The 26,815-nt window shown below is 52.6% G+C and overlaps 10 protein-coding genes across 10 annotated transcripts; 4 read left to right on the top strand and 6 right to left on the bottom strand.

The window, feature by feature from the left end:
- The first annotated feature begins 718 nt into the window (after positions 1-718).
- PV07_01434 (uncharacterized protein) lies at positions 719-2,614 on the top strand. The gene is made up of 2 exons (XM_016387955.1): positions 719-974; positions 1,026-2,614. The coding sequence occupies exons 1-2, from the start codon at positions 752-754 to the stop codon at positions 2,447-2,449; spliced, it is 1,647 nt and encodes a 548-aa protein (XP_016254883.1). The 5' UTR covers positions 719-751; the 3' UTR covers positions 2,450-2,614.
- Positions 2,605-2,883, bottom strand: PV07_01433 (uncharacterized protein; the record flags this gene model as incomplete). Its single annotated transcript, XM_016387954.1, has 1 exon — positions 2,605-2,883. One exon carries the CDS (start codon positions 2,881-2,883, stop codon positions 2,605-2,607), a length of 279 nt encoding a protein of 92 aa, XP_016254882.1.
- A 453-nt stretch (positions 2,884-3,336) lies between these two features.
- PV07_01432 (uncharacterized protein) lies at positions 3,337-4,539 on the top strand (the record flags this gene model as incomplete). Its single annotated transcript, XM_016387953.1, has 1 exon — positions 3,337-4,539. One exon carries the CDS (start codon positions 3,337-3,339, stop codon positions 4,471-4,473), a length of 1,137 nt encoding a protein of 378 aa, XP_016254881.1. The 3' UTR covers positions 4,474-4,539.
- Positions 4,540-4,732: 193 nt separating this feature from the next.
- Positions 4,733-6,428, bottom strand: PV07_01431 (uncharacterized protein). The gene is made up of 4 exons (XM_016387952.1): positions 6,201-6,428; positions 5,810-6,108; positions 4,876-5,697; positions 4,733-4,787 (listed from the first exon to the last, which is right to left on the bottom strand). Exons 1-3 carry the CDS (start codon positions 6,322-6,324, stop codon positions 5,434-5,436), a joined length of 687 nt encoding a protein of 228 aa, XP_016254880.1. The 5' UTR covers positions 6,325-6,428; the 3' UTR covers positions 4,733-4,787; positions 4,876-5,433.
- A 486-nt stretch (positions 6,429-6,914) lies between these two features.
- On the bottom strand, positions 6,915-9,396 carry PV07_01430 (uncharacterized protein). Its single transcript, XM_016387951.1, has 2 exons — positions 8,820-9,396; positions 6,915-8,761 (listed from the first exon to the last, which is right to left on the bottom strand). The coding sequence occupies exons 1-2, from the start codon at positions 8,984-8,986 to the stop codon at positions 6,997-6,999; spliced, it is 1,932 nt and encodes a 643-aa protein (XP_016254879.1). The 5' UTR covers positions 8,987-9,396; the 3' UTR covers positions 6,915-6,996.
- A 384-nt stretch (positions 9,397-9,780) lies between these two features.
- PV07_01429 (uncharacterized protein) lies at positions 9,781-11,958 on the top strand. The gene is made up of 4 exons (XM_016387950.1): positions 9,781-10,298; positions 10,378-11,017; positions 11,101-11,626; positions 11,690-11,958. Exons 1-2 carry the CDS (start codon positions 9,900-9,902, stop codon positions 10,663-10,665), a joined length of 687 nt encoding a protein of 228 aa, XP_016254878.1. The 5' UTR covers positions 9,781-9,899; the 3' UTR covers positions 10,666-11,017; positions 11,101-11,626; positions 11,690-11,958.
- A 2,370-nt stretch (positions 11,959-14,328) lies between these two features.
- PV07_01428 (uncharacterized protein) lies at positions 14,329-16,210 on the top strand. Its single transcript, XM_016387949.1, has one exon. It carries the CDS (start codon positions 14,835-14,837, stop codon positions 16,146-16,148), a length of 1,314 nt encoding a protein of 437 aa, XP_016254877.1. The 5' UTR covers positions 14,329-14,834; the 3' UTR covers positions 16,149-16,210.
- Positions 16,211-16,900: 690 nt separating this feature from the next.
- Positions 16,901-19,004, bottom strand: PV07_01427 (uncharacterized protein; the record flags this gene model as incomplete). The annotated part of the gene is made up of 3 exons (XM_016387948.1): positions 16,901-18,333; positions 18,386-18,562; positions 18,614-19,004. The coding sequence occupies 3 exons, from the start codon at positions 19,002-19,004 to the stop codon at positions 16,901-16,903; spliced, it is 2,001 nt and encodes a 666-aa protein (XP_016254876.1).
- A 445-nt stretch (positions 19,005-19,449) lies between these two features.
- PV07_01426 (uncharacterized protein) lies at positions 19,450-22,369 on the bottom strand. Its single transcript, XM_016387947.1, has 2 exons — positions 21,484-22,369; positions 19,450-21,293 (listed from the first exon to the last, which is right to left on the bottom strand). The coding sequence occupies exons 1-2, from the start codon at positions 22,309-22,311 to the stop codon at positions 19,830-19,832; spliced, it is 2,292 nt and encodes a 763-aa protein (XP_016254875.1). The 5' UTR covers positions 22,312-22,369; the 3' UTR covers positions 19,450-19,829.
- Positions 22,370-23,097: 728 nt separating this feature from the next.
- Positions 23,098-24,402, bottom strand: PV07_01425 (uncharacterized protein; the record flags this gene model as incomplete). The annotated part of the gene is made up of 1 exon (XM_016387946.1): positions 23,098-24,402. The coding sequence occupies one exon, from the start codon at positions 24,400-24,402 to the stop codon at positions 23,098-23,100; it is 1,305 nt and encodes a 434-aa protein (XP_016254874.1).
- Between the last annotated feature and the right edge of the window lie 2,413 nt (positions 24,403-26,815).

Raw genomic sequence — 26,815 nt, 5'->3', positions numbered from 1 at the left:
TAAAAGCTGGGGGGCCCGGTGGAGAGCGGTGGGCGGCGCGGGTTATTATTTCTCCGTATTTCACCGAGCTAGCCACTCAAGGGCGTCCACGTGACCAAGTTCTGCCCCGCAATGGCGGCTTTTGAAACCTTGGTAGCCGACATGCCGACGACGGAACACCGTTGCCCAATCAGATCCCTCTCAGAGCCTGAGAGGCTTTCAACCACCTTCACTCAAAGCTCGGAATGGGCAGCCTCGCACGAGACCCTGCCCCAGCTCCTGCGTTAAAGTGCATTTGGCTCGACTGAACAATAGGAAACCAATACCTTTTGAGATAGATTGATGCATCATCTCCCGTTTCAAGCCAATAAACATCCTTGTTTCGTATGCAGCAGCCCATGTATGGACCATGTACCCCGCAACATTGGGAGACCAGCATGCAGAATTACGGACAAGACCGGTTAGGAGCTCTTTCTCTGCTTCAAGTGGTATTTTCTTCTTTCTAATCGGTCCGATTATCTCGCAGGTTCTTGACTCAGAGAGCGATGAGCACGGTGCCCGTGCGTACTTTGCACGCGCAATTTGACATGATTCGCACTGGATTTTCCCAGAGAAATGACGTCGGCATCTTGCTGCAAGACAGGACGTGACTCCGCACAGACATCAATATTGCTTCGGTGGTCCAATGTATTTAAGCTCATGAGGGGACAGGAAGCAAATGCTTTGCGATCTAGTATCGAGTCCCTGAAGCTCACTTCGCCTGCTAGCTGTCATGGTTTCGTTACTCTTTATAGCATGTGCTGCCTTGATTGCATCCACCTACGCTCAGACTCCCAAATATGTCGAGCCTTCGGTTCCTACAGGAGTTCCAATTTCCGGAAACTATAGTGGTGCTCTCCGCCCCCAAGTCCATTTCTCCCCTCCCAAGGACTTTATGAATGATCCCAATGGGATGTTTGTCGATGCGAACGGCACGTACCACCTGTATTATCAATGTACGTGTGCAGCCCGCTCCCAAAAAATGCCCCCTTACTGAATGTAAGAAGACAATCCGACAGGCGTCGTGGCAGGCAACCAGCATTGGGGCCATGCGACTTCCAAAGATCTATACCACTGGGTGAACCAACAAATCGCCATCTTCCCTCCCGACGCACATTCCAACATCTACTCGGGGTCGGCGGTAGTGGACGTGAACAACACATCAGGATTCTTCCCACATCAAGACAATGGTGTGGTGGCTGTGTACACCATCAACACTCCCACATCGCAAACACAGGCACTTTCGTATTCTATTGATGGCGGCTACACCTTCCAACCCTACTCTGGTAACCCGGTCCTTAGCGACAACTCGAGCCAGTTCCGCGACCCTAAGGTCATCTGGCACGCGCCCACGCAGCAATGGGTGATGGTGGTTGCCTACGCGCAGGCTCTGACAGTGGGCTTCTTCACGTCCGACAACCTCAAGGATTGGCAGCATGTCTACAACTTCTCTCATTATGGCCTGCTTGGTGACCAGTACGAATGCCCCAACCTGGTGGAGATTCGGATGGAGGGCCAAAAGGAGCCGATGTACTTGCTCGCCGTGAGCATCAATCCCGGCGCTCCCCTCGGTGGCTCGATAACCCAGTACTTCCCAGGCTCGTTTAATGGCTCCGTCTTCACACCGGTCGATGGCGCGGCACGGATTGGTGATTTCGGCAAAGACAATTATGCAGGTCAGTTCTTCTATGGCATCCCCGGAGACCAAGACCAAATATCCATCGCCTGGACGAGCAACTGGCAGTACTCGCAAGTGGTCCCCACGGGACCTTCGGAGGGCTGGCGTTCGTCCATGTCGCTCCCCCGCGTCAATTACCTGAAGAACGTCAGCCGGGTTGGCTATGATCTGGTGTCGGCGCCATCCAGCTTGGCTCCTGTGATCAACACCACGGCCCTGGTCCGAAAGACGATGGGCAACGGCAGCGTGAGCCTCGATTACTCCTCGGTGACTTCCGGGGCGCTGTACTTCCAAATCAACATCACCAACATCCCCGTGGCCAACATCACGGGCACCGCCAACTTCACGTTTTCGTCGTCCCGCTCCGGCGAGTCGCTCAAGGCAGGCTACTTCCTCGCCCCGGACAGCGCCTTCTTCATCGACCGCGGCAACGTCAGGGGGTTCGATAACCCGTTCTTCACCGACAAGTTCTCGACGAGCTGTCCGTACAATTCCTCGGCGTCGTCGCTCACCTGGAGCGTCGAGGGCGTGATCGACCGGAGTATCCTCGAGGTTTTCATTAATGGCGGCGAGTCGTCTGCCACGGTGACGTTCTTTCCCGAGCAGGAGCTCGATACCCTGAAGATCAGCTCGGGCGATCTCAATCCCGCTGTAACTGTAAATGCGGTCGTCTATGGGTTGAACAGCGCGTGGGCGAGGTTTGAAGACGCCCACGGGACGGTGGCGGGGAATGTCACAAGTCAGAAAGATTAGTTTGGGGAGCCCTCTGAGGTTGGATGACCCCGAGACATGGCGGGTAGGTCAGATTGATTACATGAAGGTAGATGTCAATGGGGCCATTAAAAGCTAGTAATTTCGAGAGAGCATTAGTCCGTGTCAGCATGCAAACTGTAGATCTTGTTGCTAAGTCAATACCATGACATACATATCTCTCCAAGATCAATCTTATTGTCTTCCAGGATCTCCGTGATGTCGTTCTGTGTCTTGAGAGAGGTAACACTGACGCCACGAGCAAGAAGACTAAGGAGAACGGGTGGAAGATTCCAGTAGTCCTTGCGGACTCCGAGATCGAACAACACCTTCTGCCCGGTGGCCTCATTGTCAATGAGGAAGGCTGCATCTGGTATTTCAATCTGTTGCAGTCCAGGGACCACAGACTCAATGAAAGCTTGTGCTTTGACGGTCATGACGGCCGTGGTATCGATAAGGCGTACACGCACCACATTGTGAGTCTCTGGGAGGTCAAGTCCGTCGCCATCCACTCTGTTCCAAGAGTGTCGAATTTGTGCTTCACAGATGCACCCTTTCTCTTGTGATGTCGGTTCAGCATTGTATAGCTGACCAGCGTCCCTGAGGTTGAAGGTACATGAATGGAGGTGGCCGAAGAATATCCAGAGTGTGCGGGGTCCGATTTTCCGGTGAAAATGATGCGGAGACGACGGACGGCAAATCTCCGCAGGGCGTTATCTCGACACCTTAAGTCAATAGAAATAGCAATGAGTAGTCTGAACTTTTGTTACAGTATGGAGTCGCCATAAGAAGTCCGCAAGACAACGCTGCACGCACTGCACGCAAGACAGCGACACGACAGGTAGTTCTACTTCAAGAAAAGAACAGATTGAAGGTTGTGATCTGCCAACATGACACGGCTTTTTGAGCCCTTACAAATCGGGATGTGCTCTCTGAAACATCGCATCGTCATGGCTCCCATGACGCGTCTCAGGGCCGATGATGAGCATGTTCCGCCAGAGATGATGGTAGAATACTACTCACAGCGGGCTTCTGTTCCTGGGACGCTCATTATCACAGAATCCAATTTTATAGCGGCGAGATCACGTGGAAGGGATGAAAATGCGCCTGGTATTTTCACGCAGGCTCAGATCGATCATTGGCGGCAGGTGACTCGCGAGGTGCATGACCGAGGTTCCTTCATATACGTCCAGCTCTGGCATGTTGGAAGAGCTGCACGGAAAAGTGCTTTGGAGAAGGCAGGGCTAGAGATGCTCAGCAGCAGCGCAATCCCTATTAGCGCAGAGCATCCGACACCGCGACCTATGACGGAAGAAGAAATTCAGAATTGTATCGACGATTTTGCGCAGGCAGCTGAAAATGCTATCGAAGCTGGGTTCGATGGCGTCGAGATACATGGAGCAAATGGCTATTTGATCGACCAATTCACCCAGGACACATGCAATCAACGCACCGATAAATGGGGAGGAAGCATCGAGAACAGATCGCGATTTTGCCTCGAGATTGTCCGTGCAGTCTGCGACGCTATTGGCCCTGAACGGACGGGCATTCGTCTGTCGCCTTTCAGTACCTTCCAAGGAATGCGCATGGAGGATCCAATCCCTCAATTCACCTATCTCATTTCGAAGCTGAAAACCTTCGGTCTTTCTTATCTCCATTTGATTGAACCACGTGTGTCTGGAAACGTGGATTTACATTCGAAGACACTTGAGACGGATAGCCTCGACTTCGCAAGGGCCGCTTGGCAGAAGTGCAGCCCCATCATCCTCGCTGGAGGTTATACACCGGCGACTGCCAGTCAAGCACTTGACACCACTCTCAAGGACGGGGACATAGCAATTGCGTTTGGCAGATTCTTTATCTCAAATCCCGACCTGCCATATAGAGCTGCGAAGAATCTGGCCCTGACACCATATCAACGCGACACTTTCTACAAAGTCAAGAGCCCGAATGGCTACATCGACTACGGATTTTCTGAAGAATGGCTACAAGAAAAGGCTTCGAATCATACGGGAGATCTCAAATAGATTCAATTGTCGCTGTATAGGCATTAGAAAGCACATAAATGAAATAGAGCGAATTTGTTGGCAAAATGACGTGACCCCCCTACTCGCTCCTAGGTGGGAAATCCCCGGTCTATATAGTTGAGACATCTTCTCTCATCTTCCATAGACTGAATTGTACCAGTTCTCACCCTCATAATAGCCTATACTGGCTTTGACAACAGCATCCTGTACCCTGAGGAGGGGGTCAGATGCGAAACCCGAGTGACACCAGCGAAATATAGATAACTTAAGTTGCGCTTGGCTTTAATCGCTCGGGAGGAAGTCTTGATTATACCCTGTTGCAGCATATCAGGCGTAAGTCACACAAGGCAATACATCATGCTGCCGCGCGAATTCAAGTGTGGAAAAAACAAGGAAACGTGCCTTTGATCCTCCTGTTACCCTGTGGTTCAACACCTCAGATCACAGCATCTGGAGGGGGAAGCTGACACAGTCCCTAGTCTCTGGGAAGAAGATTCTCTTTTTTCAATATAATACACGACCTCTGAAGGAATTCCAATCTTGGAGCGGAGTAACGAGCAACAGAGCCCAACGAAGTTCAGAGATCGCGCCTCGAGCCACCGGAATCTGTGGTACGGATCTGCACTACTCCCAGCACGGCCGAAATGGATCATTCATCGTTGAGAGTCCTTTGGTCTTGGGCCACGAGGGAGCAGGAGAGGGGGTCGCAGTCGGAGCAATTGCAGCACAACAAACAGAAATCAAAGTCGGGGACCGAGTGGCTTTCGAGCCCCAGAGACCTTGCTCAACCTGTGCGCTTTTGCCGGAAAGGCAACTATATCTGAGCAATTCAGCTTGCATCCTTTGCGAGGCCAAACTTGTGCCAAGTCCAGCTGAAGGCCGCTCTATTTTGATGCTCTTCCGCTCTAAGTGCAAAGTGCAAAATCGCCGACTTGCGCTGCCACCAAGTTATCATCGCCCCTAGAACCCGAGTGCATATGTCACGATAAGAGCGAACCCAATGCTCCAAGCAAGGCCTGCCATATGTTGTGTGCTCATCCTCGCCGCACCATTGGTCGACGTAGCCGCAGCTGCACTCGCAGTCACCGTGACAGTGGCTGTCGCTTGTGCAGTGGATCCATTCGCCTGTTGCTGAACGAGCGGGTAGATCTCAACGCCCGTCGAGTTCTGGCACTGGTCGCCGGACAAGGTCGTTGCGTTGGCGCTGAATCTGATATCCGCACACTAAAAACATCGACGACATGGTCAGTCAGCCAGTCAGTGAGCTGGTGGCTTAATTAAGGGTTGGTTCCTCTCAATCGCCGAGGGAAGTTCGGGCAAGGGAAGAAGGACGTACGTTGTACAGAGCAGTCCCACTGTCCCCGATCGTGATAACCTGCAGGGACGCGTCCATGCCGTCGACGATGCCCAGGTCCGCGGGGAGCGTCCACTTGGGAATGCAAATGGTCCCGTTGCCCGTCTCGTTGAGGAGCATGGGGTTCAGGGAGATGTTGAAGGTCGCGATGTCCGAGCCGAAGCCCAGGTTGAATGCGACATACGTCCATGGGTGGTGGAAATCGATCACCAGCGAGCCGCCGTCGAGGGGCCAGAGGGTGCGGTTGGCGTTGGATTCGGCGGTGGTATTGACGTTTGCACCTGTGCCAGCACCCACGCTCAGTCGACTGCGATGAAGTTGAGGCCTACCGGTAGTGGTGGCAGGGAGAAGGATGTGCTCTGAGGCGACTTACATGGGAAGATATACTGAGACGCAGGCGGCAGGAAGGAGTCGCCTCGCCAGTATGGGTATTGGAGCTCGAAGTGGGCGGACACCACCTTGGCCGCGACCAGGAGAGCAGCAATGAAGAGCTTCATACTGGGACCACGTGGGAGAGTAGTGTAGACTCGACTTCGACTGGCACAGGATTACGCCTTCAAGATCAGGTGCATTCAGACGAAGTTGAAGAGAATTCTGGACCTGGGTGATTCGAGGCTTCAAGCCCCGCGGCCTCTCGACCTTTTGTACTTTCTTTCCCCCTGCCTTGAACGAGCATTCCCTATCCTCTCTCCCAGCCAATGCCACTTTTCGGACCTCTAGCTACACGACCATCTGGGCTTGGGCCGGAAAGAAAATGGTTGCAGCAGCATCCACTCTCCACGAGTGGCCGCCCCGACCAATGTTGCGCCTTCTCATTGGCAAGGGAGGCAGAACAGACATAATGATAAACTTGCTCATCTGGACGGTCTATTCCTCTCGGTTCTTGGCATCCTTGGCAATGCTCCGTATGTAGACCGGGACTGCAGTTGATGCTGGTGCTGAGCGCGAGTGGGACCTTGGCGTGCATTGAGGACGGGAGTCGAGCAGGGAGCACCAACGGCGGGCACGGCGCGGGTGACGGCCTTAGGTACACAGCGACAAGGGGAGAGATTGCAGACAGTATTGGGAACAAGACGGGGAGGCGGAGTTCAAGAACACAGTAATTGTCGGGATTCATATCTCATATCTAAATGCATAATATATAGTCTTAAACAACCGTCGCTATGCTTTTACCATCCATAAGTCTCACAGAACAGATATATGCCTTGAGCGCCCGTTCCCTTGTGCACGGCTCTCTCGTCAGACAGCTTTGCAACATAATTCCTCAGCTGCCCCGAAAAATGGCTGCCACCGCAAGCGAGGATTCCTGTCTCGCCCCACGCCGCTTCCACCACGGGATGAATGAGAGAATCAAAATCCGGGCGACCGTAGCCGACCTGTATTGTGGGCTGCTCGTTCAGTGATGAGGTCGAGGAGACCGAGTTCTCGCTCACACTGCCTATGTCCCTCTTTTCCATGGACAGCTTGATGGGGTTTGGCGTTTTGTCCATTATAGGGGCGCGGTCGGCCAGCTTCTCTGCGGATGATAGGTTTGAAGCTAATGTTTGCTCGAGCAGTAGATTACTCTCTGATGGTGACACGCTTCGAGACTGTCCACTTCCAGTAATGAAAGCGTATATGTTTATCCTGATGTTTCGCTGTCGGGCTGCCATCCAGGCCGAGAGCAACTCTGCCTTGAACCAGTCGAGTTGCTCCGCTTGCCGGAAGATCCAAATGAAGGAAATTTGTCGTAGATTGTTATTCGTTAGAACGGCTTGTTGGAAGATAGGCAGCGTAAAGGACACGCCATTGCCCGTAGCAGCGAAGACCATCGATTCAAATCGTTCAACGGAGGGAGGGTTTCCCCACGGTCCACTGATGAACGACAGGAAGGTCCGTGATGTCAGCTGGTTTTGGCATCGCCGGTAGAGCCTTCTGGTGAATCCATTGTGCACCCGCAAATATAGCACAACATTGTTCGGACCACTCTCTCCTGATATCGATTTCGGGACGCTGGCAATGGTAAAGGGGTGTGCTTCCACGATTCCAGCGCGAGGAATGGACAGGTACACGTGCTGACCGGGTCGCCACGACATTGCGACATTTCGCACCGTGACCTGGAGAAACTCGCCCGAAAGAGCCTTGACCTCGGCTTCATACCCGATCCGTCGGCCGGACGGGACGCTGTCTCTTTTGCTGGGCAGGAGATGTAGATTGATCACCAAAGACATGACCGTCCTGACAAGTCTGTCGAACACAACGACGCCAATCGCAAACCACACGTTGTATTGCGCATAAGAAGGAACGTGAGAATGGACGAGCCACAACAAGACCATGGCTGCCGCGAGATGCTGCAGGAACCAGAGCTCGTAGGAGAGATTCCGGACAAAGCCAAATCCGGTAATCACCATCCATCCCAGTGTCGCCCAAGCACCAAATCCATATTTGACCATGGGCATCCATTCCAGCTCCAAGCTCACAAAGTCGGCAATAGACCACTCAGTAAAGAAGTAAGACCAGTGGACGATGACGGTCAGGAAAATGGTGCGGCTGACCCAACGGTGCAACCAGTTTAATCTTTCGTACGAGATGCCGGTGAGGATGGTGATGATGTTGGCTTTCCCAGATAAAATGTAGATCAGGGGTAGTTGAGTGACCGAGACCCAAGCCGCACGAAACCCCACAATCTCCCACTTGTAGGCGTAGTTGGGCGAGGAGGGAGTCAGGAGAACATTCGACCACAGCATTGTCAGAATGACAGCCCAATAGGTGAGGAGCAGCAGACATCTCCCCAAGGACGGGGGAGTGAAATATTTGGTGAATTTGCCGGTGCACGTCCACAGTTGCGGGTATGCCAGCTCCCTGCAGACGGCTATGGTGGTGTCGTAGAGTTGCTCGAGGGCATTTTGCGGTCTGCCTGGAATCTGTCCTGGTTGGTGCTGGGATTTTCGTTTACTTAGTGGCGGCGTCAGTCACTCTCATACCACGAACTGTTTGTGTGGATTTTACCTACTTCAAGAGGATTCTGAGTCGATCTACCACCCTCCGAACGACAAGTACACCAACCACTGCAGTGACCAAGTACCAGTACAGATGCGCCACCTTTTTATTCGTCGGCGTGAACATGCCCGCACTGGACATGTCCATGCCGCCCATGCCGGACATACCTGACATGTCCATGTTGGCGCTTGAATTTGCGGTGGTGGTGGTGGTAGTAGTGGTTGGCCGGTCGTTGGTGTGCAGAGAAACGCCTCGTCAGTCAAGGGACGAAAGATGGCGGCCGCAGATATCAAAGTATGTAGTTAGGTGTCGGGAAACGACTGCACAGTAGGTACAAAGAAGATTACGGAGTCCTTTTTAGTCCATCTGTGTCATCATGGTTCCAGGCGCATGGGGTAAGAATAGACACAGTGAGAGAGGCGTTGGTATCCGAAACATGGGAAACGTGCTCGTCCGGTCCAGCGCGGTTGACGAGACGGAGAAGTGAGCAAGAAAAAGGGCGGCGATCCCCCGGCGCGCGCGCTGCTGAGCAGTTTGGACTCGTATCCGAAGCGGAGGGGGAGGAGCAGGTCGGCAGCGGCATGGCGGTGGGATGCAGTGGGTGAGATGGAGCGCAACTAATAAAGGGATGAGCGTCGAGAGAGTTGCGTGCTTGGTGAAGCTGCTGCTCGCTGGCGTCTGCTCACTGTGGCCCACGACCGCTCAGCGCAGGGCCCCTCGGCACGTGATTGGCTGGAAAACCTGCTCGTCTTCGAGGGCCCCACCTGCGAAACTTGCTCACCGCGACTAGCGCCATGCAACGGGGGGCAAGACACAAGTGAGGAAACGGTGAGGTGAAGCTGGAGCACCAACGCGTGGAATCATAATCTCTGGCTGCTCCCCAAGGTCAATATAGAGGGCGAGGGCGCCGAGCAGAGTTCGACGGAAAAGAAAAACCAAAGAAAAAGAGCCAGACACCGACAACAGACCGCAGACCGCAGACCGCAGACCGCAGACCACAGAGAGCCGCATCGCTTGGCCATCACTTCTTGCCTCCCTTCATACATTCCACCAGCTGCTGCCTCTTGCTCTCACCCTCCACCCTCTCAGAGAAATGCATTTCCTCCCTCATCTCTCTCTCCTGTCCGCCTGGGCTCTCTGCACCTCCGCCCACTTCATCCTCCAGTACCCCCAGTCCCTCGGCTTCGACGATGACATTGAATCGACGGCGCCCTGTGGCGGCTTCGACGTGGTCTTCAACAGCACCGACGACTCTATCCCTGTCGGCGGCTTCCCAGTGTCCATGCTGAGCACCCATCCCGCCGCCGACTGGCTCTTCCGCGTCACCCTCGACCAGAAGGCACCCTTCAACTGGACCAACTTGCTCCCCGTCGTCTCAGAGACGGGGCTGGGTCAATTCTGCCTGCCGCAACTCGTCGCCCCGGCGGATTTTGCCGGCAACAAGGGCGTTATCCAAGTCATCCAGAACGGGCCCGACGGTGTTCTGTACCAGGTAAGCTGAATAACCGAAAGAAAAAATCCATCGCGTCGTTCGTCCCGGGCAAAGTGTGTTGACACATCGAACCTCACAGTGCGCAGCCGTCAACTTCGTCACCGGCGTCAACTCAACGGTCAGCTCCAGCTGCACAAATGTGACTGGGTTGACGGCAACCCTCACCAACCAGAATAACTTCGACACCAGCTCGTCATCTTCAGCCTCGGGAACCATGTCAGCGACTTCCTCCCCATCAGCGTCTGCCACCGCCTCGGGAAGCGCCGCCTCGTCCAGCTCAGCTGGTCTGGCTGCCCCAACGAACGGGCCTCAATTGGTCCAAGGCCTCATCGCTGCCGCCGGTCTTGCTGTTCCATTCTTTTTGTAAGCGCAGATCACGACTGTCCCATTAGCCGGTTTGCAGAGGGATACAGCCTCCTGAGTTGGGAAGAGATGTATGAATACACTTAGACGAACAAAAGCCCAGACGCATGTGAGATGATTTGTCGTGCCTGTTCTCCTTCACCGTCGAGGTGATAGCTCTCTTGTGGTCATCCACCATGTCTTGCTCGTTCATAGCGCTTTCTTGTCTCGGCTTCTTGTCAATAGAGATGCACACAGATACTCATGGCCTCTCCGTCGTCGCCTTCGTCCAGCACCACGGGGCGTGAATCACCTCGATCCGAGCCTTTCGTGAACCCTGAGCCGTTTGTGCGCGGTGCCGAGCCCCTGAGTCCATTGTGCGTAAACCTTGACCCCCTGAAACCCTGATCTTGGACCAATGAAGGCGCAGCTGCGCTGGTCCGGCTAACTCCACCATCAGACAAACCACCACGCCTGCTGACAGGATGTCGAAGACGCAAAGATCGCTCACCACAACCACGCCCAGACCCCACGCCGCCTTCCTCCTACCCCGTCTACCAAAGCCGAGAGCCGGTTTTGCCAGGACGGTCACTTCGTGCTGGTTGGCCGCCTCCCTTTGCCCTTCGATTCGGGTCGATCTGGTTCGTCCAGGCAACGTAGAACGGCACACTGCGTTCTGCCTTGATTGGTTTGAAAAAACGCAGAAAGCACGCAGGGCGCTGTGCTGGCCGACTCGACTTGCTTCTGTTTGTTGTATAAGTATTGGTGGTCCCCTCGGTTCTCCGTGGCTTCGTTTTCTCCATTCTCATCGACTCACTGAATCTTCTCCGGTCTGTATCCCATCGACCTCGGATCACAAACAACCCTATAACCAACACAAAAGTTTTTCATCACCAACAACAACCATCTCCACCATGGGTCCCTGCACTTGTTCCGGCCCCAGCAGCTGCAACTGCGGCCCTGGCTGCAAATGCACCTCCTGCGGAGTAAGTCGATACCTCTGAAGCAGAGCCTCTTGGAAAGCCAGTGTGCTGACGTTGGCCACACAGCATTAAACCACAATTCGTGAAGCCTCGACCCACAAAGGACTTCGACCATTCTTTTCGGTGCTGAGCGGGGATTTGTTGGTCTCCCTGACGCTGTCCCATCCACGGACCGAGCAAGTCTCTCTTGGTGTGGATGTTGTTTGCGAGAGGTCAGAGACTTAGGGGGATTGCCAATGACCCGTGTCCTGCCATGAAAGTCGCGGTGTCCACGAGACTGCTGGACGCATGTGGTGATTTGAGATTCATATAGCCAATCAATGCTGTTGTTTCAATGTCTTGACCTCCTGGAGATGTGATCTCCCCCGTCGTCTTGGGTCCTTTATCACGTTTCTTGCCCAGATACCCATCCTTATATTGGCCAGAACTCCATAGCCTGCACAGTAGAGAGTATGCTTTCCGTATTCCTGTTTTTAGGGACCACAAGTGGCTCTTTCAACCACGCGCGTCCTGTGTTCCTGATGTTCTATATGTTCTACAATATTTAGTCTGTCACTTCGATAACGCGACGAAGTCCGGTAAGTGGATGCCCATTGATTTGTCGTAGAAGAGGAACATATCGGACCAGAAGGTGTTAGATGGCCCTCCCATGATCTGTAAACTCCCCGTGGCGACATCATCAGTGTCACTAAAGACCAAGTTCGTTTGATATCTGGCGTCTTTCTCACGCTGAGTACCTATATATTCAGCTGCTCTTGTGCAGTGTAATTCAACGAGTTGCCGATGGAATTTGCCACTCCACCGCTTGCATAGAGAAAATCCACAAACGCCCGAGGGGTATTTTTTTGGGCTCTGAACCAACTCCTCTGATCAAATTGCAACAAAAATGTTCTTGGAGAGGTCGAAAAGCGGCGTTTGACGTGGGTTAAGTAAGCTACCCAGAGGGGTTTCGATGAAATCTCAGTCCCATCAAGGAGTTTGGAGTGAATACGCAACAAGGGAACAAGGTGGCTGTAATAGCCTGTACACGCAGTGTACTCGGATCCGTTGTGTGATTATAGCGAGGAGGTCCCTTATGTACCTCGTAGAATAATCACAATAATCGATCAAATGGTGCCATCACCAGCCAGCAGCGTGGAAAAGGCACGGGATTGGGCCATTACCGAGCACCGAAACTGGCAAGTAGCCATCGTGGCTTCCTCGACAGCCCTGTGCTCCGTCGGGCCTTGCCGACGCTCCATCACATGCTTCCTGGTCACGGCGGCTGTGCTCCATGTAAAAGACTATATTGAGTCCGATCAGGGAGTGAATCAGGATCACAAACAGGATCTTATTGTAAGGGGTCCCGACAGTGCCAGCCACCTTGAAAGACAACACACACCCAAATAAGGGGGCCCATGGCGCCTGTGCGAAAGCAGATAGCTTCAGTACAGTGTCAATCCCATCCTCACCTTGTGCACTCACATCTACGCTCCCGAGACATTTTCCATATTCTGAGGACATTTGTTCCTAGATGTCTGGACTCTACCACTGAGTGCGCTGGTCGAAAGCGGGTATCTATCATTCCATTTATGCTTAGGCTTAGAACGCAATTGCAGACGTCCCTCGCTGAATTGACCGAGGAGTATGGGTACAATCGTAGGAGGGTGAGGATTGTCTACTACCTCAACCTCCCACTTCCACCCGGTAACCGAGCCCCAAGCCGATCCGGCCGATGCCGGTACTTGCTTGGAGCGTTTTGAGCATTGAGACAGGCGTCTTTCAAGCCCGTAGCTTCCTTCTACTGTTCTCTCCTGACTAAGCAAAGGCAAGGAAGAAGAATCACGAATACGGTGGGTTAGATACTGTGATAGTGATCGCCAGGCTGTAAAATGACCTTGAAACCCTCGATGATAGGTACGCACTTGATTTCAAGGGATTGCAGTCATGGGACCACAAAGGAGACAGCGGGTTATTTCTCGCTACCAGTGCGAGGTACATGTCCTGATTTATGCTGCTCGTCGGCTATTCGGATACACACCTCGTACAGATGGTAGCTTCCTCGAGCTCTCCCGCCAAAACCTGTCGCTAGGCTTTCGCCAAAAGGACAATGGCCGCGGAATCTCAACTCCCCGTTGATCTGTAACCTGGACCAAAGCTAAAGCCTGGGTCGAGATTGTGCTGTGGGGGTAGGTAAGTCTGCCTTGCCAAGCTGGCGCTTAGCATTGACCTTGAGGGAGTTTAACCCCAAGCGAAGAACCCTTGCTACCTACCTCGTACCTGTCTACCACACCCAAGTGACCAAATACACGCACCCCAGCGTAACTGGGAAGGCACCAGGTGAGCAAGGGAGAAGGGAGAAGGAAGGTGGCTGAAACAAAAACCCCGACCGTCCATGCCAGTCGCCATTTCCTGGCGCTACGTCTACGCTAAATTACTCCTGGGTTGCATGTGGCTGCAGACTTCGAGGCGGCTAACAATGCAGCTACTGGGACCTGTGGTCATCTGTCAAGCTCAAGGAGGAAGTGGTCAATTTCGTCTCTGAGAGTGCATGCACAGGCAGTGCACCTCACCGGTATCCATCCTGCAAAAAGTCCTTAAACTATTGCGGACAACTCCCAACTCCCAGTACCCCGTACATCCAGGAGACCGGTGTACCCGGTGCAATCTGCTAAGGACAGTATGGTTCGGCTTCTGTGCAAGGTACGTAGGCTACTTAGATAAAGCTAACGTCTAGGCTGTGTCTCAGAAAGAAGTGCGCCTCCGGCTGGGGGCTATCTGCTTTTGAAGGTCGGCACCGCCCCGATACCAGCCTTCGACTTTCATACAGTACGGCACCCATGCACTGCGACATGACCAAAGCGCCCTGGCTCCCCCCATGGCTAGTGGTTCGAGCGATATTATATCAGGCAAGCCAAATCCAAGTGCGGACTGTCGCCCTCTGTCTTGACCATCTCGAGTCTCTTCTAGTCAACGCTTTCCTGTATAGTCACACGGACGACAACGTCTTCTTCAGACTTTCCAGACCCTCTACGCCAATTGGGTTATACGTTCACGTCTCCATCAATCACCACTGGGACAAGAATTGGCCTCAATCCCTCAATCCCCTCATCAGTCTGAAGAACTGCAAGACGGGGTGTGTCCTCCGGCTTACCAGTTTTCACTTCAAGCCGATCGGAAACTGGGTAGAGACATCTAACGGACCCCAACATTTTCATCAGCTATAATCCAAATGCTACCAGTACATATAAGGCCAACTGCTGCCAACAACAACTTGTTGGTTAATGGAGTACCTCAGACGCCGGACAGGTCGGCAGGATCCCAGACGGCACTTCTGGAACAGGCCGCACTTCAAAGAAAGCAGAAGAAAAAAACCACGGCAGTGATCCGTGGCATCAGGGCGACTCTGTGTGCGACAGCCGCTAATGAGGGCTATATCTATGCAACCCACAATCGAACAAACGGACTCGTGAAAGTTGGATACGGCGGTATTAGCAGTCTAGATCGACCCACCGATATGGCAAAATGCAAGTTTGATCCCGGGAGAATATTCGAAACGCCAAATTTCAGAGGGGCATTCAGAGCTGAAAAAATAGTCCATGGCCTACTTTCCCAATGGAACAAGGAGGTGGAATGTACTAGGTGCATAAATAAACACAAGGAATACTTTGACTGTGGACTTGGCTTTGCCATATCAACAATCGACGTTGTGACGACATGGCTTCTCAAGGAGCCTTATTTGATAGAAGGCGAAACGGGTTCATTGAAAGACAACTGGAAAGAAGCCTTGGATATTTTCGAGCGGAGTCAAGATTCCGATGAACCCATGGACTGGTTTGAATTTTTCCTCAACGACGTCGAGTCCCAACTTGCCTGGAGATGGCGTAACTCACTCTCACGCGCCCCAATGTTAACGTCTTTGGCAGAACACCCAGTACAGCTTCTCCAAAACGGGACCTTGCGGTTTGCATCGAAAAAGAGAACACCCCAAAAAACACCCAATGGCAGCCCTGCTGTTCCCCAGACGTCATCGGCCACCCGTAAAGTACGTCAAAGGGATCTATCAGAACCTGCGCTGCCGAGACGTCCAGAGTCGGCACCACCGAAGGGGTCGTCAACTTGGGATCAAAGCCCGTCGCCTCCGGAGACGCCTTCAAAGCCACCAAAGCCCGTAACGCGCTCTTCAGCCAAGGCGGCGAAAACCAATTCTTCTTCTCGGTTGAGAAGCAAGAAACGGCAGGAGGACAACAGCGAAGAGGATGAGAATGCTGCCGTGAAAGAAGAGGACGAAGAAGGAAATGACCTAGAGGATGAGGACGGCAGAGAACACGTGTCCGTTGCAGAGCTCGAGGATTCCGGACTGGCGGCGGCAATTAGCAAATTGGCCCTTGCGGAGGGCTGGAAGTCCAGCCGCGTGTTCTTCAGGGACCTCTCCATCGATTTCGAATCCTTGCAGGATCCCAAGTCAGGGAGAAAGTCAATCAATATCGCAGTGCGAAGAAGTTCTGGGGCTACGGTCGGTTTGTCATCGAGGTCGAGGAGGTAATTGTGTCCTGTGTCGAGATAGCCTCTGTGTACTTTAGTTTCAATGCAACGTTTTCCAGATCAGCGCGGGCTTTCAAGGTCGGGCGATGATGAGGTTATTGATTTCTAGTAAAGATTCAGACGCCGAGTCATGATATGGAGATTCGGTTCTGTAATATTAGTAGGCTTGACTCGGAGGCAGGACTTGGGTATGGATCAGTTATACGAGTAGCACTCGGCTCCACTACGCGGCGCCAAATAAGGTTGCGTTCAGAGAGTGCACGTTTCTTGGTAAGACCACCAGCACCAGGCCAAGCTAGTCGAGCTCGCTGCGTCCACAATATAAAAAGCGATCGTTGGGGGGGGGGGGGGGTGCCACAAAAAGGAGTTAGAATTAGATGAAGCTTTAAAGAGGCACCTGGTATAGCGCGGCATAAAATGACATGAATAACATTAATCTCTCAGGGCCATCTCTGCTCAACCAATAACAGTGTCAAGATCTGAAAAACCGTGTATCCCTCAAAGCCAGGGACGATTGAAACGATCGTGGTCCGATCGGAATGCAGTGGGCCAACCATCCCTAACCTGCCTCCCTAGACATTTCCTCCCTCGAGCCCCTCACTGTCATCATTGTTGGTGATAGGCGGAAATAACTGGATCGCAATCCTCAACCAGGACGGATATTGGCTATGACCTGTCCCTTTAAGAGTTGGGTGCAGGCCATGATTAGACAGCATGAAGGTGCTTCGGCAGTTTCCAGAATGGCGAGAATTGCTACAGTGCGTGACTCTCTGTGTCGGCATGGCTTTGGTACTCCTGCTGCGGCCGCGGCGCGGGCGACGCGTGTGGCGGAGGCGCTCCGGCGTCGAGGTCCATGCCCGATGCGGCCAGCAAGGCGTGGCGCAGTGCCTCATCCTGCTCGTCGACTTGTGGGGACCACGGGGGCAGACTGGCGTGCGGGAGACCGAATGTGTCGTGAATGGAGGGTTCGAGACTAGTGAACTCATGGTTCGAGCCCACGTCGAAGGAGGACTGCAAGTGGCCGAAATCGTGGATCGGGTCGTGCTTCAGGGCCATAAATCCATCCTGACACAGTTCCTCGTCCATTGCGTCGGGGTACAGGTCGTAGGACATGCCGTGCTCGGGCTGGAAGTGGCTATTGCTTTCGAACGACCCGACGCCAGGTGAACAGTCGACAATGGAATCCATTGAGAGCGGCGGGAGGCTCATCTCCACGCCGTGCGGGAACGGGCTGTTCGTTGCCAGCCGATCCGGGGGAGGAATCAGGTTCTGCCAGGTCGTGGCTCCGACGCTGTCAGCTGTTGCTTGGGAAAATTGCCAGAGCAGGATCGCCGTCCTCTTTCGCGACTCCCGTTTCGCGCCGTCGCCGAAGTGGCTCTCGGTGGAGGGGCGAACAATATATATTTCCTGCATGATCGAGAGGCCGCGGAAGAAACTGCGGGATTGCTCGTTGGCGATCTCGATGGCCTCGTGATCCTTGGAATCTTCGGCCACTTTTCTCGCCTCCGTGAGAGAGGTGAACGTCGACGCCCACCACTTCGACTGGAAGAACGGTCGAACCTTCCAGTGGTCTTGGGTCTGGCACTCCTCACGAGTAGGCTCGGTGATGAGCACACCTTCACGGTACATGTAGGTGACGCAAGACCACCTGTTGAGCTTCGCGTCTTGCTGGAGACTTTTCCAAGTTGGATCTGGATACTTGAGTTCGAAGCAAATGCCTAGCTTGGAGTGTCGCGGTGGGAAATCGTCCATCAATTTGAAGCTGGCATTGAGGAGGATAAGGTCGCAGTTGTCGAGGCGCTTTCCGTGATCAACCAGGGACTTCAGGTGCGGAAATGACAGTCGCCACCCGCCAAGTTCTTCCAGGGGAAACGGCATGAGTTTTGTAGGTTTCAGTCCGGTATAGCAGTGCAAAGCAGTCTCGTGGTCAACGGGTGAGCTTACCCACATCTCAAAATTCAGTCGTTCAACGCGCGGCACAACAGCCAAGTCACCTGCTAGGGTTCCATTGACGAATGGATCTTGGTGACCCTCGAGCTCGTCCTCCCAGATGCCATCGCTGTGCAGCCTAGCTTTGCTTCTTGCCTTTTGCTCGTTGACCATGTGCTCGATAGAGTTGTGGTAAAACTTGTGACCCTCCGAAGGACTGGTATCGTCGTCATCGCCAGGCTTGATCAACCGGTCCCCTGGAATAAGATAAGCTAGGATCCCTTGTGTACAAGACACCAGTCGACGTACATTCTGGAATGCCTTGGAGAAATCTGTCGAGGACCTGTATGTGACTGGAGACCTGTTTCCGTTCTCGCTTCTGACCGGTTGCTCGGTATATCCACTCGGCAATGAGCATGTTTCGTCCATAAGGCTTTCCTCGTTGTGAGCATTTCTTTCGACCCATCGGCTTGATGTGCACAAGCGCTGTTGCTCGTCAGTCTTGACCCAACCACTACAGGCCTGAATTTGACCCACCGTCCTGAAAGGCAGCCTCGATATTGTCCGGCCAAATCGGTTTGCCATCTTTCCCAATGTCCTGCCTCGGTCGAGATCTGTATTCGAGGTATTTTGGATGATGGAGGTATGGACGGTCTGGGTTCCCCAAGTGCTTGGATCGATGTGGCTTGAGAGGATGTCGTTTTCTTTTCGAAGCCAATGCACCATTTGTTCCATCGTTGGAGCCGAGCTTCAATACTGGAATAGGAAAATGGGGTAACTGTCCTCCCACAGTGTCCACTCCTGGGAGAGGATATTGATTCTCAATACCCTCCTTATGGGTGACTGCAAGCAGCTGAACATTCCCCGAGGAGACGGCGAGATGCTCAGTGGCTGTCCTTACGTCTCCAAGGTCTACCGGTGTTGACATACCGGAATGTAGGCACTCCATCAGAGCGTGATGCGCCCAATGCTTACCCAGGTATGCTCGAGAATGAAAATGAAAAATGCGGTTGGCAATGTTCGATAAGGACAGAAAAGACTTTCGGAATGAGAGAAGGGAATGCGGCAAAGGAAACAGCTGGGTTAACATATAACAATCGCCATGTCACGAGAACTGCTCGTGCAATCTAACCTTCCCTTTGATGTCTTCAATCGGACCTGACAGCCACAACCCTTCGATTGACCAGTCGAGCAGATAGACGTATAACCCCACGGACATTCGATACTCCACTGGTCCAGAGAGTCGAGACTAAGCAAGACAGGTAATTTCACAGATGTGAACTTCCCTTTCGATCCTTGCTGTACTGGTTCAGGTGCAAAGATGTCAATGCAAGGGATAGCCGGCTTCCTAATAGAGTAAGCCAGTAAGGCGGGGATAACCTCGATCTCGACGCTTCGGTGGTCTAACTCAGTGCACGGGAGGCGAATATAATGGAATCGTGGAAAGGAAAGACTGTGCACGGATGATGGACAGACGAATTAGAGATCGGGTGAGACGGTGGCCAATCTGCCTTTGGAATGATACTTTGCGTCACTGATCCGCACAACAATGGGTGCTCCCTTGGCCGAACTCGCTTTCTGGTCATCAGGATGGTGAATTCTGTCTGAAACTATTATTGAGAAAAACCAAAAGGGTGTGGCATGCAAATTTGGTTTGATTCAAGCAGAATATATGAATGATTTCGGGGGCTGGAGAAGTGAAGGAAAGGGCTCTCTGCAAGGGGCAAGCACTGCTCCCTAGATTGCCGATCATTCAAAGAGGATCGAAATCTTCTCTCGCACCAACGTTGAACTTCTTCCGGGCCGAGCCTGTCATCCTGTGGTGAGTCAATGTGTCTTGATGGCCCTGGATTTTCCTCTCCATGGCTTCGATCTCAGCCTCTGGGTCGACTATTTCGCCTTCTGCGAAGTCCAGAACAAGCCTCCGGCCGAGCAAGTGGGTGTTGGAAAGAGCCTCAATGGCATTTTCAGCTTCTTTAGCAGTGAGAAATTCAGCAAAGGCAAAACCTCGAGCTGTATTGTCGAATTTCTTGGGCATTCGGACAGTGCGCAGCTGACCGTATGCCCCAAACAGAGCACGAACGTCCTTCTTGGTGGCCTCGAAAGGGAGGTTTTTGACGACGATCTTTGTCCTTGTGGAGTCGAGCTTTTTCGACGTATCCTCTTTACGTCTCTCTTCTCCCAGATCAGTTGACTTTTGTGATGTCTGCACCAGGAGCTCATATCCGTCCAGTCGCTTGCCGTTCATTGTGGCGACTGCAGCTTCTGCTTGAACCTTGGTGCGGAACTCGACAAAGCCGAAGCCCATGCTAAGAACTTCGCCTGGCCGGTTGGGGTCAGTCCTCGTTTTCACTTTGGCCGAAAGGAAGCCCGACAGCGGCTTGAATGCTTCAGCTAATCTAACGCTCGTTGTTGAGAAATTCAGATTGCGCACAAACACCGTAGATGTGGTACCGAGAGCGCCCCTGTTTTCATCATCTCCAGCGGCAGTTGATAGATCAGTGTTTCTTATAGGCTCGAGACCGTCCCAAAGACCTGCCGGTGCTTTCTCAACAAACAATATGGAGCCTCTCAGATTTCGATACGCCAATTGCTTGAGCGCTAAAGTTGCTTGACCACCGTCTTGATAGCGAACGACAGCCATGGTGCCTGTTGGAGGAAAGAGCAGAGACTCTATCGTACCGTACTGACCAAGCATTTGTGAGAGTTCTTCTGCCGTGGTCCCGAAGGAAAAGTTCTTCAGCAGCAGAGTTTTGTCATCGCGGGATTTGTTTTTGAAGGCGTCAAGATTCACTCCATTGGATTTCAAGTATTCCTTGGTCTCCTTGATCACGCTTGTCTCCGCATGGGCTTGTTTTACAGCGGCATCGGAAGAAGCAGGATCAAGCAAATCTGCTTTGGAGACCTTCAGGCGGTCGGCCACCGACGCCAGGACAGCATCTGGATTCATATAAAGCGAGTTCCAGCTGAAACTCGAAGTGGATGCCTCATTCTTCCGTTTGAGCGCTCTTTGCTGTTTCAGAGGCAGCTTCGAGATTTCAAACTCACTGAGCTTTTGAATTTTCTTGTCCGAAGATGGTAGGATGTGCAGAAGTCTACCCTTGAAGTCCTTTCCGTCGAGTTCGAGGAGGGCCTGCTCTGCATGCTCCGGCTCCACAAATTGAACATAACCAAGGCCTTTCCCGGTGGATTTTTTGGTGTCGGTCACTAAATGAATCTGTTCAAGCATTAGCGGAGGCGCCAATAGGTTACAAAGAGCGAGTTTGCAAAGAGATGGATCAGAAATGAGAAGCATCTACTAAAATACTCTTTCCCGGTTCGAATCATATGCAAGGCATAAGCTGTCCCTATCAGGAAATCATCACTAAGGCGTGGTAGAGTGAAGAATGAAAAGGATACAAGCTTACTTCTGAAATCCTGCCATATGGCGCAAAGACTTTCCGAAGGTCATCTTCGTGGGTGTCGAACGGAAGATTCCTGATGAAGAGTCGAGCATTTGGCACTGAAGGTTGATGCCGCTGGTCTGAATCTGCAGCATTTCTTACATCTGCTGTATTCTGGCTGGCCTTGACGTCTTCCATTGTTTCCGATGGATCGGATCCTATACCAGTATTTCTTCGAGACCTCGGGCTGTCCCCCATATCTTCAGCTTCCTCGACCAAACCCAATGTCCTGCTCGTTTTTCCACGCAGCCAATCAGCATCAGATCTGGGTGCTTCGTCCGCGATGGCTTCTTCCTGCTCCCGTTCCGAAGTAGCCTCATCTGTGGAAATGTCCTTCTCTTGAGAATCGAGTTCCGTGGTAGTTTCCTTGTCTGATGGGGCATTGCCGGTAGCTTTTCGAGGCTGTCCTATCGAGGGTCGCTGAATTTCTTCGCCATCATCTCGAGGTTCACGTTTTCTTTTCCGCGAAGCACGGTCGGAGACAGGGACCGCTTGGCCTTTTTCATTGCGCTTGACCTGTACGGGTTTGGCTAGGGTTACGGATATCTTTGACATGCGAACGAAAGTTCTGTTGAAGTACCGGACTGCGCTCTTAGCCTGTTCATGACTCGGAAATCCCACGAAGCCTATGCGGCGGTCGGGGATAACATGAGCATCTGTGACCGAATACTTCCCTGCAAAATGCGACCGCAGTTGCTCCTTGGTCATGGACGGCGGCAAGCCCGAAACATAGACTCGAGTAACCGAGGAGTCTTCAGGCTCAGTGCCCGTCATTGCGGCAGTCAAAATCATCAACGGCAACACAGGGGATCTTTGAGACAGCGGATGTTGGCGCAGAACGAAATATTTGGAGATGGGCAAGCCAGGGTCGAAAAATTATGGGATGGCTGCAACTCGAACAGCGGTGCCAAGCCGAGCTAAAACTGCTGGAAGCTTATCCTATTCGGGAATGGGGTGTTGCCACCCTGTGCTACGTCTAAAGGGAGGAAGCATGGACTACTAAACAAGTCTACAAGGTAAGGCAGCGGTCCTCAGAAAAGACGCAGGTTGTCTCTTTACGGCCATGGGTAGGGCGGTCATTCTACGCGTAACCATCCCCGAGGATCGAAGCTGGGAGTGGGAGGAGGTTGTTCGACAACCACCAGAAAGTAGGTTTCCAAGATGAGGCGCGACAGTTCTCAGGCTTGGGGTGGCTGTCCTATCTTCTTTGGTCTATGAACTTCGCAGAGAGGAATAAGATGGGATGCTGAACGACGTAAGTATACTAATTTAGGTTCTCCCAACAGCATCGGCGTGGCAGGCAAGCGTGGATTGAGGAGTGCATGAGAGCTGACGTTGATCTAGCGCATAGACTGAAGTGCTTGGAGGCTGTATTTCAACCAGCCAAGTGTCCGAACAAAGTCCCTACAGATACTGATTCATTCCTGATAAATCGGAACTTCAGACAATATCATAAATTTTCCAGCGCAGGAGTAAGATAAAAATGACTATGTTCCCGTACATTAGGGTTTGAACGTTGAACCAGTACCAACAACACTTTTCGACAAGAGACTTCCCTCCCTGCCCCATCCGACATACTTAAAGCGCACTCTTCACAGCTCCCCGGCTAGGTCCAATATCCGCCACAGTCTGGCCCCTAGGCGCCGTAGTTCTCCAGTTCGTATTCCACGGATAGACCTTGACGTCCGTCCACGCATCCTTGACCGCCTTCACAGCGTCCGGGCCAAATTGCTCAGCATGCTTGGCAGTCAGGTCCGCAAAGGTCTTAAACGCAGTGCGCTTAAAGTATGGGTCATCCTTTAACGCCCGCAGAACACGGTCGTTCATAGTGTCGTACCAGATCTTGCCTGCTTTCTCCCACGAGAAGCCGCCGAGCGTGGTGGCGACGAGGTAGAAGGCGCGGTTGCAGATGCCGGAGTATTGATGCACGCCGCCGAAGTCGTTGGTTTCGACGGGTGGGTAGAACTCGACGTAGCCACTCATGTCCCGCGGCTGTCTATCGCCGCCGGTAATGCGCGTGTTGCCGTGGGCAGTTCCGGGGTTCGCCATGTCTCTGAGAGCACGCGCGTTGGGAATCAAGAAGAGGCCGCGACCGATCAACCAGTCTGCCATGGTGGCTGTTTGTTGTGGCTCATGGGACCATTGCTTGATCATTGACCCAAACACATCGGAGAGAGATTCGTTGAGGGCTCCAGCCTGATTTTCGTATTCGAGTTGAGCTGTATTTTCTGTGATTCCGTGTGTCAGTTCGTGGCCCGTGATGTCGATCAGATCCGTGAAACTGCGGAAGATCTCTCCGTCGCCGTCACCGTAGGCCATGACATCAAGCCAGAAGAAGGCGTTGAAGAATCCGGGATGCGGGTCTGATGCTTCGTCGTAGTGGACGCAGCCAACGAGTGGGAGGCCCTGGTTGTCGATAGAGTCGCGTCCGAAGACCTCTCGAAAGAAGTCGTAGGTAGATTTGAATTGGTTGTATACATTGACGGCACTAGGGTCATCCGAGGGTGCCACGGTGTGTCCTTCTCTGAAGAGAAGCGAACCTCTCCATCGGGGAAGGTCTCGCAGCTCCTTTGGAAGGATAGGATCGATCTCACCATCACGATTAAGATCGAGTGGGAGACCGCCTTTACCCTTGCAATCGTACAGCGTGCGGTTTAAGCGACCTGGTGTTGGAGCTTCGGCAAGCAATCTACGAGCTGGTCGTTGGGCCTGGATCATTCGGCGAAGTTGATGACAATGCTTGACGCGGTGCAATGTGTTGCCAGCTTTGTCACGACATTCTTGGGAGACATGATCAGACTTGGAGATGTGGTCCAGCAGATCAGGGGGAATGATGGTGCAAAGAGCAGAGTTGCTCGAGATAGGCTCTTGAGTACTAAACATGTCGCGGGGATGATGTGATGAGGTTGGCAGACTTCTCTTCAATGAGGCTTTCAAACAGCGAAGTTGGAACATGGTAGACATATAGCGATAAAGCCCTAGATTTGTAGCAGCGATGAGGAATGGGCAGGAGTCTTGAAATCAGTGAGAGTCAACCTCATCGGTCTTCAGCTGCATTTTGTCCCCTCCTTTTCAGCCATCAATCTCTGATGCCATGATGGAGGACGACGGATCACATCAGAGGGTACCCGCGTGACGTACTCTTTGCAAAATTCTGGAATTCTAAAGCTATATCAAGCGAGAGGCGTGGTGTGACCGGTGTGCTATTATGGATGCCATTCGCCTTGCGGCCCTTTGCGCTCCTCGGATTGAAGTCTTGGACTATAGATTCCATCATGGTGGTCAGACGGCACTCCATCGAGTTGGGCGAGGCCAAGGCACTATCCGTATGAAATGTTCAGCCTCGTCAGCCCTGCTCAGCCGTGTGTACGAGGTCATACGAAAAGTGCAGAATTCGTACTGAATGGACATATGGTGGGGGGACCACAGGCAAAATAGCTATACAAAGAGTCCTAGATTCTATACCATAGGTACAAACTTGCAGAACTAGCCAGAGAGCTACCATTCCTCTCCTTTTTTGCTCTGTGTTCCAACATGAGGTAGTTAGGGGATTCGTATTTGAATTCTGGAATTCAGAGAGCAGGCTACAACGCAGCCACTGAGTCCTTCGTTAAAAGATGAGTGAAGTCGTGTGATCAGTTCGCGAACTGCAAGATCTAGACGCAAATAGATGTTGTGAAATGCCACTCCCGCCACGAGTCGAACTGGCTTGCATTGCCAAGATGCAGTTTCGAACCCTTGGCGGCGAACGCCCAGCTTTCGTAGTTAGAACCAAAAACCCACCCTGACCCTTGTGACCACTCTTTCAATGTGGTAAGAGGCAGTTCCGTGGTTCTTGCGAGGAGGGATGATAGAAGAGAGTCCAGCCGCAAGAAAAAGAGTAGCTTTAGTCGAGGGCTGAAAGGTTGCCTGTGTCTTGCCGTACGAGGCCGACTTGCACGCATCAGAACAATCTCTGAATGCCAACCCACGAGTCTTGGGTGGCTGGTTGAAACCAGAGTTAACTCTCGCTTACTGTTACAGATGATGAACTTGCTCACAAAATGAAGCTGAAAATGCCCACCAGTCAAGCTTATTAGGATCGGAGCCCCAAAGTCAACATTTCTTGGACTCAGTGCTTCTTAAAGGTCCCTGAATTGACTTTCAGCTGTCCGAGCCTTCAGACTCTAACATCCTACAAGAAAAATGGCTTCAATTGGAGCATGGCTGCTCGGGACTCTACTTGTCATGGCACAATGGAGGGTATTTGTGTTGGCCCAACAGCCGTATTTTCTGTTCCCACTTACTACGACCGTCTGGCTGCAGAATGATATTCCAGTGTGTTGGGAAGGCATTGGGGGTGGAACGTTCCAAGCTGAAAGAGGCTGGGTTCGGGATGCGGTGCAGAGGACATGGGAAACTTATTCTGTCGTTCGCTTTACTGGGTGGAACCAGTGCGGTGCCGGTGACAGTGGAATCCGCATCTCAGTCCAAGACACTGGTCCGTACGCCCAGGTGCTTGGAAGTCGGCTCAATGGCCTCCCAAATGGCATGGTGTTGAACTTTGCGTTTTCGAACTGGTCAAGAGATTTCTGTTCTACCACCAACCGCGAGTTCTGCATCCGAACCATTGCGGTGCACGAATTCGGCCACGCGCTCGGTTTTGCTCACGAGCAAAATCGACCTGACAGGCCAGCTTCGTGCAACGATGCTCCCCAAGGAGACAACGGAAACTATCTCGTGACTGATTATGATGCAAATTCAGTCATGAATTATTGCAACACGAAATGGAACAACGGTGGAGAGCTGAGTGATATGGACATCCAAGGGCTTCAGGTGATGTACGGACGACGGAGGCCTTTGAATACATTCCATGCTGGATGTAACAGCGTGGCCGGTTCACGGACTACCGATTGTATGGCTGCAATGCATCGGTACTGCTATCTCAACGGCCTCGGGGCCGCTGCATATCCTCAGGAAGCGGGCCAAGATGAGATCGGGTTTCTCTGTACCTCCACCAAATGGTATGGTGACGTGGCATACTCGGAAATCCCCAATTGCAACGGAAACACCCAGTCCGCAGCATGCTATTCCTCTGCTCACCGGTATTGCGATCGCACTGGGCAGAACGGAGCCGGCATCATTCAAGAGCTAGGAAATGGCGTCGCAGGCCTGGCATGTGTTGCCACTCCATGGTATATCACTGTCAAAATTGCTGACCTGAGGGCACTTCACCCAGACTGCACCTCTCCAAGCCTGGCGCAGTCCTCCGGCTGCGTTGCAGCAGCCCACAGATACTGCAATTCCAGAGGATGGG

This window comes from Cladophialophora immunda, assembly GCF_000835495.1.
Source record: "Cladophialophora immunda strain CBS 83496 unplaced genomic scaffold supercont1.1, whole genome shotgun sequence".
NCBI lineage: Eukaryota > Fungi > Ascomycota > Eurotiomycetes > Chaetothyriales > Herpotrichiellaceae > Cladophialophora > Cladophialophora immunda.
This window is presented reverse-complemented; position numbering and strand designations above follow the sequence as displayed.

Bases quoted from the DNA above. Each gene is read 5' to 3' on its own strand.
- PV07_01434 (XM_016387955.1), top strand. From the start codon at position 752: ATGGTTTCGTTACTCTTTATAGCATGTGCTGCCTTGATTGCATCCACC. The intron at 975-1,025 runs GTACGTGTGCAG...GAATGTAAGAAG, and splicing joins GTACCACCTGTATTATCAAT to ACAATCCGACAGGCGTCGTG.
- PV07_01431 (XM_016387952.1), bottom strand. From the start codon at position 6,324: ATGAAGCTCTTCATTGCTGCTCTCCTGGTCGCGGCCAAGGTGGTGTCC. The intron at 6,109-6,200 runs GTAAGTCGCCTC...GTGCTGGCACAG, and splicing joins GTCTCAGTATATCTTCCCAT to GTGCAAACGTCAATACCACC. The intron at 5,698-5,809 runs GTACGTCCTTCT...CGATGTTTTTAG, and splicing joins GTGGGACTGCTCTGTACAAC to TGTGCGGATATCAGATTCAG.
- PV07_01430 (XM_016387951.1), bottom strand. From the start codon at position 8,986: ATGGACATGTCAGGTATGTCCGGCATGGGCGGCATGGACATGTCCAGT. The intron at 8,762-8,819 runs GTAGGTAAAATC...GCCGCCACTAAG, and splicing joins CGACTCAGAATCCTCTTGAA to TAAACGAAAATCCCAGCACC.
- PV07_01429 (XM_016387950.1), top strand. From the start codon at position 9,900: ATGCATTTCCTCCCTCATCTCTCTCTCCTGTCCGCCTGGGCTCTCTGC. The intron at 10,299-10,377 runs GTAAGCTGAATA...CGAACCTCACAG, and splicing joins CCGACGGTGTTCTGTACCAG to TGCGCAGCCGTCAACTTCGT.
- PV07_01428 (XM_016387949.1), top strand. From the start codon at position 14,835: ATGCTACCAGTACATATAAGGCCAACTGCTGCCAACAACAACTTGTTG.
- PV07_01426 (XM_016387947.1), bottom strand. From the start codon at position 22,311: ATGATTTTGACTGCCGCAATGACGGGCACTGAGCCTGAAGACTCCTCG. The intron at 21,294-21,483 runs GTAAGCTTGTAT...ATGCTTGAACAG, and splicing joins CATATGGCAGGATTTCAGAA to ATTCATTTAGTGACCGACAC.